This window comes from Chelonia mydas, chromosome 7, assembly GCF_015237465.2.
Source record: "Chelonia mydas isolate rCheMyd1 chromosome 7, rCheMyd1.pri.v2, whole genome shotgun sequence".
In the NCBI taxonomy this organism is placed as follows: Eukaryota; Metazoa; Chordata; order Testudines; family Cheloniidae; genus Chelonia; species Chelonia mydas.
In genome coordinates this window covers 118234501-118256468 of record NC_057853.1, presented here as the reverse complement: position 1 = coordinate 118256468, position 21968 = coordinate 118234501, and the positions used below count along the sequence as shown (strand labels likewise).

Sequence of the window (21968 nt, the reverse complement as noted above, 5' to 3'; positions counted from 1 at the left end):
TTCACAATGCTTTACAAATCACACCCTCTGGTGCACTTTGCTGCCCTGTGCAGACAAGCCCTTAGTTAGTACAGCTATTGGTGCAATACAAGAAGTTGATAAAAAAGGAGGACTTTTGAAACAGGCCTGTTTAAAAAAAAAAAGTGTGCTATGGGACCTCTAATGAGGGTGATGGATCCCACGTCTGTGTCCTTGGAGGAAAATTTCCCCTTCCCTCTACTGTTGTGTACAGCATCAGCTGCTGTCCTCCAACCCAGAAGTGGATGCATTTCAAGACGTGTTTCATTTACATCCAGCCTGATCCAGCCTGCAGAAGGCCAAGTGGCTTCAACTTTTCGACTTCAATGGGAGAGAAGAGTACTCAGCACCTTGCAGGCCTGGGCCCATTGTTTGTACTCTGGGACTCCTTCACAAGAGGCTACGAAAGAAATATTTCCCTCAGTAACATTTACAAGGGGGTGCTAAAGAGGCGAGACACCCCGTTCCCAAAACCAAAGCCAGAGATGCTTTCTTGGTAGTAAAAGCCACAGCCAGCTTACATTCCTTCTTCTTGCATGTCAAAAGACCCAATGGTTCCCTCCCCAGATCCCCATTAATGATCTGGAGGATGGCGTGGATTGCACCCTCAGCAAGTTTGCAGATGACACTAAACTGGGAGGAGAGGTAGATATGCTGGAGGGTAGGGATCGTATACAGAGGGCCCTAGACAAATTAGAGGATTGGGCCAAAAGGTGATGAGGTTCAACAAGGACAAGTGCAGAGTCCTGCACTTAGGATGGAAGAATCCCATGCACCGCTACAGACTAGGGACCGAATGGCTAGGCAGCAGTTCTGCAGAAAAGGACCTAGGGGTTACAGTGGACGAGAAGCTGGATATGAGTCAACAGTGTGCCCTTGTTGCCAAGAAGACCAATGGCATTTTGGGATGTATAAGTAGGGGCATTGCCAGCAGATCAAGGGATGTGATTGTTCCCCTCTATTCGACATTGGTGAGGCTTCATCTGGAGTACTGTGTCCAGTTTTGGGGCCCACACTACAAGAAGGATGTGGAAAAATTGGAAAACGTCCAGCGGAGGGCAACAAAAATGATTAGGGGACTGGAACACATAACTTATGGGGAGAGGCTGAGGGAACTGGGGATGTTTAGTCTTCAGAAGAGAAGAATGAGGGAGGATTTGATAGCTGCTTTCAACTACCTGAAAGGGGGTTCCAAAGAGGATGGCTCTAGACTGTTCTCAGTGGTAGCAGATGACAGAACAAGGAGTAATGACTCAAGTTGCAGTGAGGGAGGTTTAGGTTGGATATTAGGAAAAACTTTTTCACTAGGAGGGTGGTGAAATACTGGAATGTGTTACCTAGGGAGGTGGTGGACTCTGCTTCCTTAGAAGTTTTTAAGGTCAGGCTTGACAAAGCCCTGGCTGGGATGATTTAGTTGAGGATTGGTCCTGCTTTGAGCAGGGGGTTGGACTAGACCGGCAAGCAGGGGGAAAGAAACTCAGAATCTGCTTGATGAACCAAGACATTATTTCCACCTTCACAAACTCCTTTGATCCCAGCCTGTAGGCGCCCCCCCCTGCAGGATGCATATTTCAGAACAGCAGCGAAGAGTTTGCTTGCCTCTGAGATTATTTTCATCTTGTGTCTGTTTCCTGGTGAAAGTCTTGAGGATGCCGGTTCTCTCCATAGGGCTCAGCTTTACAATCCAGCTGGGATGCTGAGGTGAGGATTGGGTGAAGTCACCCTCCAGGGACTGGGTAATAGTCTCATTAGAGCTTGTCTGTACCACTCTTTCAAACAGATGGCTTGCTGCTAAGTGACATATCTCCAACCTGTCCCCCAGCCCAAGCAGGAGAGCATAGCTACCTCCGCAGCTCTCAGCGACAGAGACTTACTACTGACCTCAAGTCTCCCAGGTAACAATGCAGGCCAGTAGCACCAAGCCAGTTCTTCCTCTGCTGTGTTGCAATAGCTAACATACTATGTTCTGCAATGGCCAATCATTTAAACCACCCACAGGACACAAGGTTGTCTGGCTATGGAAATTTGAGAACCCTGATCTTTGCCAAAGTATTTTGCTATCAGGCCTATAAAATGTGTCAGCTCTTTTAATCTATATCACGCATGGTTTTCATAATGCCCTTTTATGATCATCATGTACCAAGTGTTTACAGATCCCGACTATAAGAATTAATATAAAACTGAGCAGTAAAATCTTTCAAGAGAAACCAAACAGAAATGGTCAGCGAGCACCCTTTAAACAGGATTTTTAGTGAAGTAGCAGGTAGTGTTGCTATTTTAGGGATCTCTTTGGCCCTTCTGGACACAACTATCATTTAACTCAGGGGTTCTAAACCTCTTTTCTTTCTGAGGCTCCCCCAACATGCTAGAAAACTTCCACAGCCCACCTATGTCACAACAACTGTTTTTCTGCATATACAAGCCGGGGCCGGCATTAGGCGGTAGCAAGAAGGACAATTGCCTGGGGCCCCATGCCACAGGAGCCCCCACGGACCTACACTGCTCAGGCTTTGGCTTCAGCCCCATGTGGTGGGGCTTTGGCTTTCTGCCCTGGCCCTAGCAAGTCTAATGTCAGCCCTGCTTGGCAGACCCCCTGAAACGTGCTTGCGGCCCCATGGACCACTGGTTGAGAACGACTGATTTACCCCATGCATGTTTTCTGCAAGGTATCTGGCAGTACGTACAGTGGGTGCCATTAAAATGTCACTAGTTTCCACATGAGTTGGATCTTGGTGCTGTCCTATACTGAGGAAGTAATAACTCTGGCGTCTCAGATCCAGCATCGTGGCAACTTAATAAACTTGGAACCTTTAAAAAAAAAAAAAAAAAAAAGAAAAAGAAAAAAGAAAAAAAGGTAACCCCGTCTGCATCTTTGGAAACTGTTGCAGGAGGAGTTACAAACTGCAGCTGCCTTTCTCTCACCTCCCCCCGACACCCCTACCTGTATTTCTTCACCAACACCAGCCCCTAGCCACTGAAAAGGTGGCACCAAGATTTATTTTTAATTAAAAATGGTTCCAATGCCAAAAGCCTCCCCGACCCTTTAGTTTCTCTAAGGAAACACCAGGACCATCTACGCTGCATTTCTCAGGTTAACAGCTAGCAGATTTGGGGGCATGCGTTGAGACTGTTCTCGCTTGCTTCAACCCTTCCCTAAAATCTTAAGCGGGGTGGGGGCGGGGACTCATCCAAGACCTAGAAATCATCCACGTGTGTGTGTGTAGACATATTAAAAAAAAAGTTACAATACACTTGGGGAACACTGAGCATTGTTGCAGCCAGACTCGATCTTCACAGCGGAGACATGTCTGAGAGTGGCCCATTGATGAAGTTAGTCAGCTATTGCACATCAGTTAATGAGCATGTATGGTTAAAGGGCCAGATTTTCAGAAGTGTGCAAACCCTCAGCATCTCCCATTCGTCCCAGTGGAAGCAACTGAGGAGTTTTGAAAAAAAAAGAAATCCAGCCATAGGAGTTCAAAGCATTTTACCAGAAGAGCCCTTTAAATACTGTACATGAAGCCTTGATTCATACACAGATCCTTTCCCAACCTTCTTAAACACAGACCATGCCCACTAGAGAGTCCAGCTCTCCCCTTTCTCACATATTCATGTTGGTTTTCAGTTCAAACCTTCTCCCCAGAGTTCCTTCCTTTTGACTGCTCCCCCCACACGCTAGAGCACCCCTCCCCCCACTCCTACCTAAGCACCCACTCATAAGATAGGGTGTTTCAGGCATATGTTGCCAGCTTGTTACAGCCTGCCTGGGTCTTTAGTGAATACAATTTAGCAAAGATGCAGATGTGCTAACTTTTTAAGCATATGCAGAATTACAGGAGTTTGTAGTGGAAGACATCCCTTGCATTTAGGCAGGCTAGCCAACCCCTCGCTACCACAGAATTGATGTACTGTAGGGAGCTTCTAATGCTTTGCCCCATCCTCTCCAGGCAAAGGTGCTTCCAAACACTTCCCTTGGAGTCTATACCAGCCTAAGATCTGGCATTCCCCTCACTCCCCCTCCATATAAACCCTACCTTTGCTACTCCTGGGGGCATTCTGCACCACGGCACCATGCAGAATTTTGCAAAAATTGTTGTGTGCAGTTTCCTTTTCCCACCCCCACAGAAGTGGTCTGCAATGCTGCTAGCAGTCACTTGTGGTCACTGGACTTGGCGGAGCCCAGCTTGCACACAGAAGACACTGCTGGGGGGTAGGAGAGGGAGCTAGAGCAGGGGTTCTCAAACTGGGGGTCGGGACCCCTCAGGGGGTCATGAGGCTATTAGCTGGGGGGTCCAAGCGGTCAGCCTCCACCCTAAACCCTGCTTTGCCTCCAGCATTTGTAATGGTATTAAATAAATTAAAAACATGTTTTTAATTTATAAAGGGGGGGTTGCACTCAGAGGCTTGCTATATGAAAGGGGTCACCAGTAAAAAAGTTTGAGAACCACTGAGTTAGAGGGTTTCTGGCAGCAGCAGTTCCCAGCATGCCCTGAAGGAAGGGGAGTGGGGCATGCAGGAAACTCCTTGCAAGCCAGGGACCAAGCATCAGGCTATTTCTCCCTCTGGATCCCTGGGCTAGGCAGTAGGGAAGGGGAAGGAAGGGGACAGGTGTCTGGGCAAGCGGGGGCCCTGCAAGTGGGCTCTGGGGGGAGGGGTTGTGGGTGTCTGCCCTCCTGGCTGCACTCTGTGTGTGGGGGGGGGAAATAGAAGGCAGAGAAACAGGAACTGGGTTGTCATAGGGGTTTCTTTAACTCTTTATTCCTCACAGAGCGTGTGCGTGTGCCGGACATACTTGCTTCCAGCTATTTTGAAATAAAATTACCAAATAATTGAAAATGGTGAGATTATGTGGTGTTATTCTGGCAAATAAAAATTTGCCCAGTTTTAAAATATTGTGCGCAGAATTTAATATTTTGGTGCAGAATGCCCTCAGGAGTCATTTACATGTCAGGATTACCCTCTGAAGCAGTGCCACCAAGACACTGTTGGAAGTTGTGCACCCGCATCACAGGAGGGGCACTGTCTAGAAAGAAAACTGGGTAGATAAAAGTTTGGTGTTGGATTCTCCCCCCTGCCACCTCCCGGCATAACTTTATGGGCCACACAAAACATTCATTTCTTTCACAGGTCTTCTCCTAAAAGGCCCCACTGCGTACACTGCCCCCATCAGAATATATGACTTGTTTACCCAGGCAATGCTATGGCAGAATAATTATTCCACTACAGTTATGGCAGTCAATTTTCCCAAGTCGACAAGCTCTATTAGGTATAAAAACCTAGAGGAGATAGAGATGAAAGTGGAAAAGCAGCTAACCAAAGCCAGGGAAGGAGACATTTGAAAGAAAGAATAACACTTCACAGTGGTCGAAACTAAGGCCTGGGCTACACTGGGGGGCGGGTTTCAAACTAAGATACACAACTTCGACATCAGCTACACGAATAGCGTAGCTGAAGTATCTTAATTCGAGTTACCTGGCCGTCCTCATGGCGGAAAGTCAACCACGGCTGCTCCCCCGTTTACTCCGCTTTCTCCTCCTGCCGAGGTGGAGTACAGGCGTCGATTCGGGGATCGATTTATCGCATCTAGATGAGATGCAAATCTACCCCTGATAGGCCGATCACCACCCACCGATCCAGTGGGTGGTGAACCCATACCCTAAGACGGGACAGACCATCCCCAGCAGTAAAAACTAGCAGTACTTTAATCTCACAACTTTGGAGTCTGGGGGGAGGGATAGCTCAGTGGTTTGAGCACTGGCCTGCTAAATCCAGGGTTGTAAATTCAATCCTTGAGAGGGCCATTTAGGGATCTGGGGCAAAAATTGGGGATTGGTTATGCTTTGAGCAGGGGGTGGGGCTAGATGACCTCCTGAGGGTCCCTCCCAATCCGGATCATCTATGACCCAAGCTACTGCAGCGATATTTTGATCAGCAAAGCCAGATAATGGTATCAGTGATTCTATACCAAACAGAGCCATTGGCTAGGATGTTATGGTGGGAGACGAAGCTGTCGGGTAGGAGCATGTGGAGAGAGGGGAGGAGATGTAAAAGTTTGGGATACTGCATACTGTGGGCAGATTCTTGTAAATACAGGAGTATTAAGATAAAAATCTAGAATTAGGAGAAGTGTTTAAATAAGTTGCCCAATATTAAAGAAAAAAAAGTTTTCCTTGTAAGATGCGTCCTGAGCCATAAAGTTTAGGGCCAGATCAACAGTTCTGGATCCTTTTTAGAGAGTTTTGGATTTGGCCCTGGGCCCCTTTTCAATTGTGTAGTAACAAAGTATTGGCAAAGAGCGTTGCTTTGTAACAACCACCATCTTCTCCAATTGTTTAATTGGTTCCATCTATCAAGCAAATTATTTATAGAACATTATTTCTGTGGTTTCAGAGTAACAGCCGTGTTAGTCTGTATTCGCAAAAAGAAAAGGAGGACTTGTGGCACCTTAGAGACTAACCAATTTATTTGAGCATGAGCTTTCGTGAGCTACAGCTCACTTCATCGGATGCATACTGTGGAAATTGCAGAAGACATTATATACACAGACACCATGAAACAATACCTCCTCCCACCCCACTCTCCTGCTGGTAATAGCTTATCTAAAGTGATCATCAAGTTGGGCCATTTCCAGCACAAATCCAGGTTCTCTCACCCTCCGCCCCCCCACAGACAAACTCACTCTCTTGCTGGTAATAGCCCATCCAAAGTGACTACTGTCTTCACAATGTGTATGATAATCAAGGTGGGCCATTTCCTGCAGAAATCCAGGTTCTCTCACCCCCTCACCCCCCTCCAAAAACCACACACACAAACTCACTCTCCTGCTGGTAATAGCCTATCCAAAGTGACCACTCTCCTTACAACCTGCATGAAAATCAAAGTGGGCCATTTCCAGCACAAATCCAGGTTTTCTCACTCCCCCACCCCCATACACACACAAACTCACTCTCCTGCTGGTAATAGCTCATCCGAAGTGACCACTCTCCCTAAAATGTGCATGATAATCAAGGTGGGCCATTTCCAGCACAAATCCAGATTTTCTCACCCCCCCCCCCCACCACACACACACACACACACAAACTCACTCTCCTGCTGGCAATAGCTCATCCAAACTGACCACTCTCCCCACACTGTGCATGACAATCAAGGTGGGCCACTTCCAGCATAAATCCAAGTTTAACCAGAACATCTGGGGGGGAGGGGTAGGAAAAAACAAGGGGAAAATAGCCACTCCCAGTCTCTATTTAAGCCTAAATTAATAGTATCCAATTTGCAAATGAATTCCAATTCAGCAGTTTCTCGCTGGACTCTGGATTTGAAGTTTTTTTGTTGTAAGATAGCGACCTTCATGTCTCTGATTGCGTGACCAGAGAGATTGAAGTGTTCTCCGACTGGTTTATGAATGTTATAATTCTTGACATCTGATTTGTGTCCATTTATTCTTTTACGTAGAGACTGTCCAGTTTGACCAATGTCCATGGCAGAGGGGCATTGCTGGCACATGATGGCATATATCACATTGGTGGATGTGCAGGTGAACGAGCCTCTGATAGTGTGGCTGATGTTATTAGGCCCTGTGATTATTTCTGTGGCATCTTTTGTGAACTTGGCCAAACAATTTAAATATGGACAGAGATATTTCTGATTCTTAGAAGATGGGGTAAAGTCAGCTGTATTCTGAATCTACCGCTGCAATATACGAATGGCAGAGACACTGGAAGTGAAAGATGAAGAGGAGTTCCATATAAGCATGTGGTTTGGACTAATCTGTTTAAGCCTAACTCTTTTAAAAAAAAAAAGGGGGGGGGGGGAGGGGAAATACAGCCACTGCAACTTGAATGGAAAAAACTTGATCAATTCAAATATTGAATGTATAACATACAGTCTCAACTTAAAGCTTCCAACATGACTTCCTGAATCATTTTAACTGCCAGTCCCCCAGTGATAAATAAGCCATCATACACACACCCCCACACCCCCCAATCAAAGAGCATGCGACGGCAGTGTGCACATAGAAGGTTGCACAGTGAAGTTTAGAACAAAGAAGCTATATCCACTCTCCTCTCCCATATCCCCAACACCTTGCCTAGTAACAGTGTCCATTCTTCCCTGCCGCCCCTTTGGATACTGATGCAACAATCTGGAAGAGTTACTACAGCCCGGAGCTGCCTCATCTCCCTCTGGGACCTTTTTGTGGCTGCTATGGAGCAGCTGCAGGGACACCAAGCCAAACGCTGCATATGCCGCTGGGGAGAAAGGCCAGCCTGGAGGCTCCTCTAATCTATTCTTGAGGAATATATCCAGCCCCCAGCATATGGGATGTGCAGAATGGAGAATCTGGTCATTTTTAGAAGTTCTGCAAGTGACAAAAATCAGGATATTCCTTCAAAAATTTAGGACAGGCAGCCCTAAGGCAGGTGGTGAGAACAGTGCACGGAGGTGAAGAAGAGAGCACATGGTGTAACTATACAGAGCTAGTCAGATTCAACCCTGGTGTAGCTTCATTAAAGTCAGTGAAGTTACACAAGGATTGAACTTGGCCCCGTTGCCATCTGCACCGATTTCTTCCTCAAGCAAACACTCAGTTTCTTTCCTTTCCTCCTTTATGCTTTTTGCAGCATTTTCCAATAAAGTCTTTACAGAAATGAAAAAAAAAAAAAGTTAAATATTGCCCTTTGCCAAGATTAGCTTGTTAGTTTTGGGACTTTATTTTTATCTGCTGGTTTCTAAGACAGAGCCAAGAAAAATTAGAGGGGGGTAAAGGGGGGGGGCAGAGAAGGCTAGATTTGCTTTCCCCCACCCCTTCTTGGAAAGTTGGCTCACTTTATGGAGTCCAAATGACTAGGTTACAGGTAGAAAAAGTTAAGAAAACTTTCCTTAAGTATTTTGCACACAGATGTGCTAAACCACTTGGACATCATTCAAGCAGCTGCCAGACAGGGTCTCCCACCAGCTTAAAATCACCTAAGTACTTTGGCATTTGCCCTAATTCTGCTTGCTGCAGCAATGTGTTCGTACTGGATTCCTTAGAGCTGTGTTTCCCAAAGTGTGAGGGAGACTAGCTGGGGTAGTGGGGGAAAATGAAAGACCTGTATAGTTAAAAGCCATCTTAGAAAAGCAGCTGGCAGGGTATAAGGGAAGGAGGGGTTACAATTAGTTTCTTGCTCCTGAATGGGGGGCTTATCTTTCAAAGATTGGGAAATGTTGCTTTCAAGTATAAGGTCTGATTTTGGGGTGGAGCCAGACACGCACAACTCCCAGTGACTCCACAGGAGCAAAGGGTGCTCAGCACCTCTCAGGATGTGGCTCATAGTTGGCATCCAACTGAAAAGAGATGCTTTGTTTTCAGAGTTAAATCTGGATCCAGTGTCCCAAAAGGAATGGAATACTTTTCATGGTGGAGAGTGCTCTAGAATTTCAATGCAAGGGTCTGACTACAAAGAATCAGGGTTAGAAATCATGAGGGATTTAAGAGATACATGGTGCTTGGGCAGAGGAAGCACATGCAATGCATTGCAGAGTGAGCTGCCGTACCAGGCAATGCAGTTAATCACTCACATCTGCTCCCTAGTAGACCCAAGTTCATAAAACCAAACCCACTTCTTTCCCTTTTTGGTCAGCCCAGAAGACCTGGCATTCAGTTTACTGCTTTGAAGGTAGCGACAGAGAATGTTTGGTAGCGTTTTATCCAGTCAAAGGGGGTTCTACCACCTCTTTCGTCTCATTCTCACTGGGGACATCTACATGGGGATAAGAGTGCCGCAGCATGGCCACAGCTGGCCTGGGTCAGCTGACTCAGGCTCGTGGTGCTAAAAATTGCTGTGTAGACCGTACGGGCTTGGGCTGGAGCCTGAGCTCTGGGACCCTCCACAAGCTCAAGCCAGCTGACCCAGGCCAACCACAGATTTATTCCCGGGTAGACACATCTGCCGAGTCTCCTTTTCTCACTCCCATTTTCCCATGTAACTCTCCTAAAAGTTTACTTTTCGTTTCATTCTGTTGTTCCTAGTTAGACACCTTCTATCAGCATACATATACTAGGGGCGGGGTGCAAGGTGGTCAGGAGGTGTATACAAGTGGCTACATGTAATTTACCCAGATTAGTCATTCACTGGGTGAGCACAGGAGTTAATTTGCATCAATTTGAAATTCTATGGGGGCCAAAATCAAGTGCAGTCCACATTGAAGTCAGTGGCAGCTTAAGTGAAGGTGAATTTGGCCCTAAGAGCAATGGCAAAAATCCCAACAGATAAAGCAGGGCTTTCCAATCCATTAATTGGATTTCCTGTAACAGCCTCCTCCCCTCTCCACCCTAGGTATGCTGCATTTGTTTTCCCACACACTGAATGCGAGTGATACGACTTTGTCACTTGCACCCAACATGCATGTCACACCATTGTTTATACCAGTGCTGAATCTGGCCTGGAGATCTGCAGGATCTATGCTAGTTTTTAGACTCTGCTTACTCAAAAGTTGGGGTTTTTTGCACAGTCAGAGGCTGAGATGGATACCTTATTTTGTGTGCGTATCAACAAGGGATATATTGGGGGAGAAGAGTTGCAATGGCTGGGTTTGTTTTCTATTAAGTGCTGACAAAGATATTGGGATTCTTGAGACCAATTTTTTTCCCCCTGGTAACGACTCCTGCCTTCGGATGTGCACGTGGCTTTCAACACAAGCCATGTGAGAGCATCTTTGGGTAGAATTTGGCCTCTACTAGTTTGCAGATTTTCATCTCTCTAGAAAACCCACCTCACTTGGCCTGGTACCTGCAGACAGACCAACACACACGCACACACACACACACACACACAAACTTCTCACTGAGGGGGGAGAAGTAAAGGAGATCGCTTTCATTTTTAGGCCACCACATTTAGGCCTTCCTTCAAGCCCCTCCTCTAAGTCTAGCTAGGCTGTGATGCCTCCAGAAGACTGCCATTTGATCATGGCTAGGCAGGGGGTGAGCAGCAATTCCAGCTACTGATTGCAGCTATATGAAGCCAAATTATGCACAGAATTAGTCCACATGACCAAATACTATTACTATTAATTCACTTCTCGCCCCATACCTCTCCTCTGCCCATTCTCCATTTGCCTTGTGCACCTGTTCTGTCTGGTCTTTGAGAATGTAGGCTGTTTAGGATAGGAACTGTATTTATGACGTTTGTAAATTAAACAGCACAGTGAGCCCATGACTTGGTTGAGGACTGCAGGTACTCCCTAGAACATGAATAAATTAGTCTATAGTAGTAAAGGAATGAATATTAAAATTGGTTAGTGTCCAATGCTTGCCTAAAAACCACCACCGAGGACTCCTGGAGGATGGCAGAGTGAAGAGATACATGTGACCAGGAGAGGAAGTATGGCAGGGATGCAACAATCTGACCAATCAAATACCACTTAGGCAACTAAGCCCAACTTGCATGAAGTGGAGCCATTTGCAAACCCCATCCTGGTCAATGCAGAGTCTTGTCTTTGAGCAAGGTGGAGTGCCATGATAGACCGGGACACGTGGCCTTTGTGCACTACAATGCCATAGGCTCAGGGGCCATACCTGTCATGCTCTACAAACTTGTAGCACTCTCAAGATAGCCACCTTGTTCAGAAGAAACTCAGGATAGTGAGAGAGAAGGGGGTGGGGGGAATTCAGAGGAGAAGCAGAGAAATACGGATATCCTGAACTGATCTGTTCAGGTGGTTCTGCACAGTTGCCCCATAAGGCCATTTGCCAAGTTCATCTGCTTTTTATTTATTTTGGGGTGGAGGGTGGGGGGAAGAAGAGAAATACTTTAGTGTTCTTTGTGAGGCGATAAAATGCAATGCCAGCTGCTTAACCCTTGTGAGCATCTCTAGAAGAAACAGGTTAGTAAATAGATTTTGGTTTCAAGCTTCCAAGAGGCTTCTGTTAAGGAATGTTTGAATCACTGGACACCGGGGGAATCCTTAATCCAGTTCACCAGCCAAAATGTATCTTTTACCTGCAGTGAAGTGCCATCTCCAGGACTACATACCAACCCCCAGTAATACATGTATTTCACAGTTTCCATCCTCAGTGGTCACTTTGGATAACAAACAGTGGCCATCCTCACAGAGCCCATAGTCATAGCATTCAGTTGGCTACCAGAGAGGCTTCAAAGTGTAAGTTTCCTTTTCAACAAAGTTTGTTCAATCAAGTAGGTCAGCCTTGTCCGTGGGAGGAAAGAGTCCTTTCTGACCACGGCTGGGGCAAAGACCAACCAATGAAGCTTTTATACAAACTAAATGGCAAAGTCCCTAAAATAATTGCGCCAGATTAGAAGACACTGTGTGGGATCAACTAGATCAGTGAATGCAAGTTCTACATGAGAAGTGCAGCAGACAACTTCTCCAGGAAAAGTCCCAAGTTCTCATCTGTGGAATAAAGCCTCTTATAAATTACTTTTACTGACCTCAGTGAGACAAACCTCTAGCTGCTCCACAGACACATGGAATGAAACCCTACACTGGAGGAATAAAATGTATTGTTTTTGGCCAAGGCTTGGAGTTTTTTGAACTAGTTGATGGAATAAAACCAACTGATTTGTGAAGAATTATATAATTCGTTATAAATATCAAAGGAGCAGAGGTTTTTTGGGGAGAGAATTCATAGTTAAGAATGTAAAACATTCTAATGCAAGGACCAGTTATGGAACAATGAAAACCAGCGTTAGCACTATTTTAATAAAGTCATACCCACTGTGCTGAAGTCCATCCCTGCCGCATCATGAGACCTGCTCCATGTGCCCCTTAAGATAATACACGGTAGAATGAATCAGCCTCTGCTGTGTCTTCACAAACAAAAGGAAAAAGGGAAGAATCACAGAGGAATGCTAGAGAAGGCAAAGAGTGCATTGCTTCTGGGAATCTACACCAATCCAAGCATCTGCCTGGTCTACAGAAACTAACGACTGGTAGAGGATTGCATTAGATGCTTAGACCTTCTCTCACTAATGAGTAGGACAGGAAACTCTGCTTTTCACTTTAGACACATAAGACACTTCCTCCCAGCCTTTGACCTTAGGAGAAAGTACAGTGTCCTCCTCCCCTGAGAATTATGCAGCAAAGAGGAGTTTGAGAGAGACTCGATATTCTTCTGTATTAGAAGATACTTACATTAACACAGCTTTCACTTGCTGCAGAGGAGTAGGAGAGCATTTCCATACAGAAAACACTTCACAATGGAAGGAGGCCTGTTTTGAGCTCCATCCACCTGTACTGTCCCTTTCTCCTGAACATGTCAGTCTGACCACGTTCCCAGTTATAGCTTCTAACTCTGCTCCTGCAAACCCATTCCTCGTGTTCGTTATCTGCTACATGAAGACGTTTCTCATGAACTCCCTTGCAGTGTGGTCTAGCTGTTTGACCAGGGGAGCGAGTAACCAGTCACCCCCACAAATTCCCAAGCCAAGATGAACAGGCACTTTGTGGTTTTCTCATCCATTTGCACAGTCATCCCCCAGGAACATCATGGTTTCAAAGTGTGATGCCATAAGAACAGCACCCACCCAGCAGATTTCCCCCAGAGTTGGGGATGTTAGATTCAGATATAAACATTCCCAGAGTTCAGATTCAGGTCCATCCTAGTACAGTTTCACTGGGCATTCAATCAGTGAAGTCTCCTCGGCTCTTCGTCCTGCAGCGTGTAGTGCACGACCTTTCACAGCACCAGTACAACTGGTTGGGAATGTGCAGCTTAGAGGAAGGGGGACGGAGATAAGAGGGAGAGAATTTCCGAGTGCCCGCGACCCCTAATGTCCTTTGTTGACTTCACCTCTTCCTTCCCCAGTCCTATTCACAGGAGCGCAATAGAGTCAGATCCCATCCCCTGGCAGTGACAATATCTCCTTTAAGGGTTAGAGTCCATAATGAGCCCCCTTTTCTCTTTAGGACTATTCTTTTTGAGGTCTATATATTTTGAAATGCTGATATACAGGTAGGTTGTAAAGCCGAGACACTTAGAAGGTTAGAACATAAGATGGCCTCCCTCCACTTCACATACAAAAAGCCCCAAAACGCATTGTCTGAACTAAATACTGATTTTAAATGGTATTTTCTTCCCAGTGGCATGCTGAATACGAACAAGGAATTAAACAAAACAAAAAACCCCCACACAAGCAATTTAGTACCTGTAACATCCTTCCTTGGAGTCTCAGAGAAGCTGGACATCCAAACTTCAAAAGTCCAAGAAGAGGGCAGCAGTAAAATAAAAAGAGTAATTAGAAAAACAAGCAAGCAGTTTCATAGCTCTGCAGAGAGGAGCAATAAGAGTTAAAACAGCTTTGAAAAAGAAAGGTTAAAAACCAGTCTGACAAGAAATTGAAGGCCACTGAAGAGAAGTTGATGGTGATTACGCTATTATCCGAGTCACGGCAATTCATAGGTTTAGGTGAATTACTGACATTTATAAAGTTTCACACGTGTTCATACTGGTCAGATGACTAGTTCCACACAAGTCAAAAAAGGTTCACATGCAAACTTTCCTGTTCATTCCAAATATTGAAATCCAGGCATAATTACACTGTGGGAAACCCTAGCTGAGTTACATGGAGCGTAAGTCAGGGAACTTCTTGACCCATTAGGCCTCAGACCTGCAAAGAAAGGTAACTCATGCTCCATGGAAAGAGTTTAAGCAGCCTAAAGAAGAAATGCATTTCAAGCAGGCATTGAACAAAAGCATCAAGCATTAGTGAGTGAATTTACAGTAAAAGCCCAGTAAATCAGTAAAAGGATTGTCTGGCAACAAGGTCAGATTTATGCCCTATTTCAGAGGGAAGAAATATTGTGCTTTAGGATGCTGGAAGCAGTCAAGAGTCTTTCAAAATATGACTTTGGGTTTGGGGACATTGGAAGTTTTTTTAAAATCAGCAGCTCTGCACCTTGACCAGACAGTTATTTAAGCCAGTTTGAGAGTGTAGACATGGACAGCCAGAACTAGTGTCTCAGACAGAAACGCTGCCCCCACTGGAGGTAGGCAGGAAAAGCAAATAGCTTTGAGAAAAATTTCTTGATATAAATGAACCAAATTCATCCCGGATTTCTTAAAATAAGATCTTGCGAGGGACTTAACATGACTTATTCCTTTGTGTGGCATTCTGGAACTATTATATGTGGAATTCCTTGGGCTATATTCTGGCACACAATGTAATGCTAAGAACAGTTTTGGCTCCATCAGTCTCACAGCAGCAAGACACCACTTGGAGACAAAAACCAATACACATTAGGGGATTTATTTGTGACTGGTTGTTATTTGGAGTCACAGGAGAATATTCTTTGAATAGGCATTTGGTCCCTAGACCGTACTGGCAATTCACCAGTTACGCAATGCACAGCGGAAGAAGTCACTTTCAATGGGTTCTCCAACTGAAAATATAAAGTCAAAAACAGTGCTATGGAAGTGCAATGTATTAAATTAGGCTAAGGCTCTCAAAAGCTCAGCACTCCCACTGAGGTAGGTACATTAGCTTCACTGTGTGGAGAAAGACACTAAGGCATAAAAAGAGTTTTATGGAAATTGCTAGGGTCAACAGGTTTTCAGCAGAGGGCCATTGACTCTGGAACTCACTTTCCCATTTGACCCAACAGAACAAGAGTCTACCCTTCACAGCAGAGTGTGATGCCTTTAGAGACCGTAAGACTCCATAGCTGGGGCACGAGACTGGGAGTGACGTTCTGGATTTGCTATGGATTCTTTGAGTGGCCATGGACAAGTCATGTCGTCGCTCAGTGCCTCAGTTTCCCCATTTATAAAATGGAAGTAACAAAACTTCCAAACTCAAAGTGCTTTAAGAGCTACAAATGGGAGGTGCTATTGAGTGTAACAACTAAATACCAGTTGTATATTCAAGCTTTTGCCTGTGGAGTTGATGGGGAGGGGGTGTGTGTGTGTGTGTGTGTGTGTGTATGTGTGAGTGAGAGAGATTGTCTTAATTACTAGTTTGTGCATATACATCCAGTGACATTAAGAGGTTTTGATGTATCTAGGCATATTACCATATGCAGGTTACTCTGGACAGACAGACACAGGTGACCGAATTTTAAGTGAAGCAACAAAATTATTTCATCCAAAGAGGCAGGGGAGGGCAGAAGAGAAGGGGGATTTCAAACAGAGTTTGCACTGAGCCAAGCCAAGCCAACACTGGAAACTAAAACAGCTGAAGATGAAAAATATTTGTAATAAGGAAATGACTATCATGGTCTTACGGTTATATTGGAGCTACGTGCTCCAGCAGAGCGAACTTAATGGGAGCCACTTGGTGGCCCTTGTACATGAGCACCACCAGTTCAGAAGTAACGCTTGGTACTTAACCACGCTTTTCATGCAGCTGGATAGCACCCTACGCTTATCTGATGCAGGACAGCTTTTTAGAATAAAAGCGACTTTTCCCTCTTGGCTCCAGCAGCTGATCCAAGACTGAATATAAGAAAGAACTGAAGGAGAAAGTGGGTTTCTTGGATTCCCACGCATCAAAAAAATTAAAATAAAAAAAAGTTTAAAAAAAGGATCAGCACTTCTTTGGCATTACAGAGCTCGACAGCCGTTAGAAACAAATCCGAGTGCTGCTAAAGGAGAAGACAGCTAGCATATTTCAGCTGCTCTGGCACAACACATCTGCTTAGCATTAAACTGCCTTCTTGGGGATTTTTTTTTTTTTTTTAAAATTCCAAGATGCTTAAGGCTCTAATTGCTCCCAGCTTCTCAACCTCCCCCCAAAAAACAACAACAAAAATAGCAAAGACCACAGTGATGCATGCAGCCTCACAAGGAGAGTGTTGGGGAGGCAGAAGCTGGAGAGTTCTGCAACTGTGCCAGCAAAACAAAAGCCATAACAAACAGCCCAGGGTTTCCCTTTAGGGCAGAGTTTTACTGGAATTGTGCACCGGGCTTGTTGTCAATTTCAAATGAGACTGGTAATGGTAAATGAACAACCCCCTCAGTTCCTTCCCTCTGCTTCCCTTCCATTACGTTGCTGAAAGCCAGTTAGGCACCCATGACTTAGAGAGAGAACCATCAATTGGAAGAGAAATTACAGTTGCCTCCTAATGCAAGCCACTCCTAATATATTTGGGGCCTGATCCTGTTCCCCATCCTATTCCTTGGGATTTTTGCTGCAACTTCAAATGGGGTCAAGCCTTTAAAAAAAAAATTTATGGGCTTGGTTTCCTTAAGAACAAAACGACGGAGCGGAGCGGCTTGTGAGTAGCATTAGGAAAGATTCCCCTTCAGTTCGCAGATGTATTTCACAGAACTAGCCGTGAAACAGGAGAGGCATGTCTCCGCTGGAGACGGCTGCTGAGCGCCAGCCCGATTCAAATTGCTGCCTTGGTCGACAGACAGGTCAGCTCTGCCTTCTCAGGTGCAGAATGGCAAGGAGTGGGGGTGGGGGTGGGGGGGTTTGAGGGAGAGAGAAGATGCTCATAATATTTAAACAAACTAGTTGCCATGGCAGATTGAAAGACAGCAGTGGATTTTATTCCGAGTTCACCAGAAGCCTTCTTGATGCCTTTAAGACGGGCTTTTCTGGTGTTTCTTCTACTGGTGGTGGGGGAGGAGGAACGGGCTGAGTTCCTGGGTTGTGACCCTTTAAGCTTACAATATTCAGCCCCATTGGTCTCATTTCAATAGAGCTAGTCTGTCAGCTCGGTCTTGCCAGGTGTCGTCAAATAAATTAATGCTACATTCACATGGCTTTCTGCAAAAGCCAGAGAATATCTGAAGCATTAGAGAGGGGCCTAACTGCAGGGATGAGCCACCGACCTGAACTTTCCCAAAGTTCTGGGGGCGTTTGGGTCATTGCTTGTTACTGGTTGTGTTGCAGTAGTTTCTAGGAGCCCTAGTTGTGGGCCAGGGACATGTTTGGACAGCACCTAGCTGCGAGCACGACAGATTAAAAAAAAAAAACAAACGACAACCCATCCCCCAAAGACTTTACAACCTAATCTGAAGATTTCTACGTTGTTTGGCACACAGTGGAAGACAATAGGTTTTGATTGCTCTCGAGGAAACATAAGGCCACCCATTAGTAGACCCAGAGCTCCCATAGGGAGTCTCCCATCTCATCCATGATTTTTCTGCTGGACTACAAAGAATGCCAATTCAAATTAAGATGGTGCAACGTCAGCTCTCCCTATCCCTGGACAAAGCTGAGGTTGACATCACTTCATACAGTAAGGTCTCTTTGAAGCAGCACCTAAAATCTCCAAAGAGGAGCCCCAACCAATCATCTGTTGCTGTATGGATAGCAGCCATGTCAGGAGACAATCGGTAGGCATAAAAGCTGAGGAAGACAGGAGTAATCTCAGGGCGCATTCTGGGAGTCAATCCACTGAAGGGCCACAGAGAAAGCAACAGGTGGAATACGGAAACTCATTTGCACTCTTTTTCCTGCTCATCATTAGCTGTTCCAGGGTTTCTTAGTGCTGTAAGCAGCAGCAAACAGCCGTTCTCAACATGCAGCATACCAGCACTATAATTTTCCTGTACTGCATTTCAACAAGAGAGTCCAACTGCCAGAGATCTTCACATTAAAGGGTCTATTATCCTTTTAACACTGGAGCCAAAAGGTAAATCCCCTACATGTCACTGGAGGTTAAAGACCTTTGCACATGCACAATTATTAACAGACTAGAAATGCCCATCATGAAGCCCTGCCCCCAAAAACACCAGCAAGGAATATTAGGGCTGCCTTGCCATTGACAAGTTGCACACCCAAAGTCAGGCAGGGGAAGAATGAGCATGAGTATCCCCTGTTGAGTAAGTACATACAAGCAAACTTAAGGGCAAGTGCTGGCATTTGAAAACTGAGAAGGGGCAAGCACCAACAGTTCCTAGCCAATGGTGTGTTCTAAGCAGGCCTAAACCTGCTCCCATTGAAATCAGTGATGAGAAAAGTTCCTGGACTTCAGAAGATCAATAGTAGATGATCAGACCATGGGGCAATAGCATCCCAGTTGCAAGCACATCCATTCATTCCAATAGCAGGTACCTTCCCAGCATCCCTCCTACACACACCCCATCATTGTTAGTTTGTTTTAATTGGAGGGTATAAGCTGAACCAAAAAATGACTAACTTCCTACAGAAGAAGGCTGTACACAGGCCATTAGTGTTATGTACCACTTGAGCCAGGAAAGCTTCATTGGCAGTCTAGCAGCTGGCAGCGATCCTTCATAAACCTGCAACTGATCCGAACCCGGCCACTCCTTCTGCTAGGTCACCTCTTTTTGTGTTATCAGATACCACTCGCGGAACAAAAGGAATCAGCAAGAACTGACTGAAGCTACTAAGATGGACTAATTTTCAGGAAACTATTACATTAGATGCTCACAGCAGGGAGAAGAGAAAAAATAAAGGTCAGGAGACAACACTGTTCAAAACATGAACTTTGTAGCTCAGGCCCATTTCTACTCAAGTTGGACTTGGTATACCCACTTTCAGTTACAAAGTCTAACCTCAATAGAGCATCTCCTGGCCAGCTTCACCCTGGTGTCCATATTTTCAGCAATAATTATTGTTTGCCTCCAAGTTGTTCACAAAAGGATACAGAAACCCTGTTAACATGGGCACTAAGACAGATTCTCTTGCAGGGTCTGAAACCCAGGTCTACATAATGTCAAGACAGGTGGACTAAGGACAAGCAAAAAAACAAGATTTAATCTGATTTTGAACCTACTTGAATGCTATGGGTTCAGGAGTTTTAGTCAAGTGTCCTTAGGGTTGTGCTCTACTTGAGAGATAGGGCGGGGGGGATGGGGGGGGAAAGAAAAAAAGAACAGGAGAAAAGCTAGGAATATAGGGATTTAAAAACAAACAAACAAAATCAAAACCAAAGCACACCATGTTGACCAAACTAATTACACTATTTATATCACATTAACCAATGAGATCTCTTTCTGAGCAGAGATTTACACCAGACAAGTTTTCTACCATCTCTGTTCAGCGTTTGCAGCGTCCTGGTCTCCAGCTGGAGCGCCTCCCACTACAGCACAAATAAGGGTCTTTTCTTTTTTAAATACACAAACTTCCATTGGCAAGGAAAATTCATTTGCCACCCTACAGTACATGTGATAAAGCCAATGCATTGCATTTAGTCCTTTCTGCTGCATGAACAATGGCAATGCAAGTGTTTAAAAGCCATCCTGAGCAGTATAGGCACATGCATGTTTTTAGAGAGCTTCTTTAACAGAGGGACATTAAACTTCCAGCAGGTGAGAGAGACTAAGGGCAGATCCACACCGCCCACATGCACGCTCAGCCAGAGCGAATACTTAAAGAAGCGGCATGGCCAGGCTGCTGCCCCTGCTACTGCTGCCAGGCTGCTATTTTTAGGTTCTAGCTTGAACTGGGCTGGTGCATGTACGTCTATCCAAGCTGGAATGACACTTCCCAGCTGCTGTGTAGACACAGCCATATGCTTTTGTTTTGTAGGGTTTCAGAATTCTCTTTTGTCCTATTCTAATGAAACAAGAGTCTAGTGTATAAAAAAAAAAAGGGGGGGGGGGATAAAGTGGTTTAAAGCACATAGATCCTGTCTTTTTTTTTTTTAATTTTTATTTTTTGAAGGGCATATGACAACCCCCCACCCCCAAAAACCCAACTTATTTAAATAAAGGAAAGGCCTACTGATGGCTATGCTAGCCTTCCAACTGTAATCTACTGAAAAACCGAGCGCAGCAGTCCTAAGCCAGTAAGCAGACTCTAAACACTAATAAACTACTGACACACTATATCACTAATCAATTAGATTTTTAATTGAGACAGTCTTGCTGATGAAACATCAGGCAAACCTTGGTCAAAGTAATTTTGTATTACTCATTACAGGAATGCTACATTTTGGTCTTTTATTTACTGAGTTTAGCCTTGTCTCAAATAGGTTGTGCTGGGATCATTTGTTACTCTGGTCTACAAGCATCTTTTGTTCTTAAGATACAATATAGATTTTGTTGCAAGAAGCGAGACCAGAACTCCCAACAATATGATTATTTGTATTGTCCAGCCAAAAGCGCATCTGTCCTCCTCAAACAGTAGCCTGCTATCTTGTAAAACACTGGTTCCCCCCGCTTCACCCCCACCCCCACATCTGATTGCAGATCGGTTTCAAATAACTTCCACTTGCCACGTAAACTGAACTGCCTAGTGTATATTAGACCTACACACAAACAGCTTGGAAAAATATTCACATCTGGCTTTCACATGACCAAAGCGTGCCTCAGAAATTCATTATCTGTGTAGCAAACTCTTACAAGGAAGAAACCCACAACCAAAAAAATCCCTACCAGAGAGTCTAAACGAAGACATGGAGCAAGAGTAGATCATGTGCTCTACATACTGTAGAAAAGGAAAAACAGCCCTAGTTTAACATCTGTATTTTAGTGACCATGTTCAGTTACTGTCTTCACTGAGAAATCAAGCTGCACATTAAAGGAAATTAAGACCTAAATATTTGCTTTTAGGCTTGATTTGCATTATGCACTTTGTGTGTAATCCTAAAGAGACCATCCTAATCCAATTTGAGAAACTGGAAAATCGGCAGGATTATGTTGTTTTTGTCTGGTCACCTTAAATCACAAGTAGCTGTCTGACAGTGAGTATGGGCTCCCCTCGCCATATGGTTGCTATATTATGCTAGTGTGCATTCAGATTCAAGGGCATTGATAATGTTGCCATTTTAGGGTCCAAGTGGTGAGGCTGATTTTTAAAAAGAGAATCTGGATAACTTTATGGCTATCAGTATCACTGACAGCTATGCAAGCTAAGAGGAAATAGCATTAATCTGGGGGAAATGCCCATCCCTTGCCAAGGAGGAGAAGGCAATGCCAGCTCTACAGCTTTGCACAACAGAGCAGGTGTATTTGGAGAGGTTTGTGTCTCTCCCTCTGGAGAGCTAGGTGTTGATAACTGCAGAAAGATGGAGTACAAGGGCCAATGTTCCGATCT

General features: G+C 44.9%; 1 protein-coding gene across 7 annotated transcripts in view; it reads right to left on the bottom strand.

Moving 5' to 3' along the window:
- Nucleotides 1-21968, bottom strand: part of SH3PXD2A (SH3 and PX domains 2A) — a 388309-nt gene that overhangs the window by 105120 nt on the left and 261221 nt on the right. For 2 of the 7 annotated variants that reach the window (XM_043551930.1, XM_043551934.1), the window contains one exon: nt 14163-14207. The exons of the other annotated variants lie outside the window; for them this stretch is intronic. In XM_043551930.1, coding sequence (XP_043407865.1) covers nt 14163-14207 — 45 coding nt within the window. The remainder of the gene's footprint in view (nt 1-14162; nt 14208-21968) is intronic. 7 annotated transcript variants of the gene reach the window in all.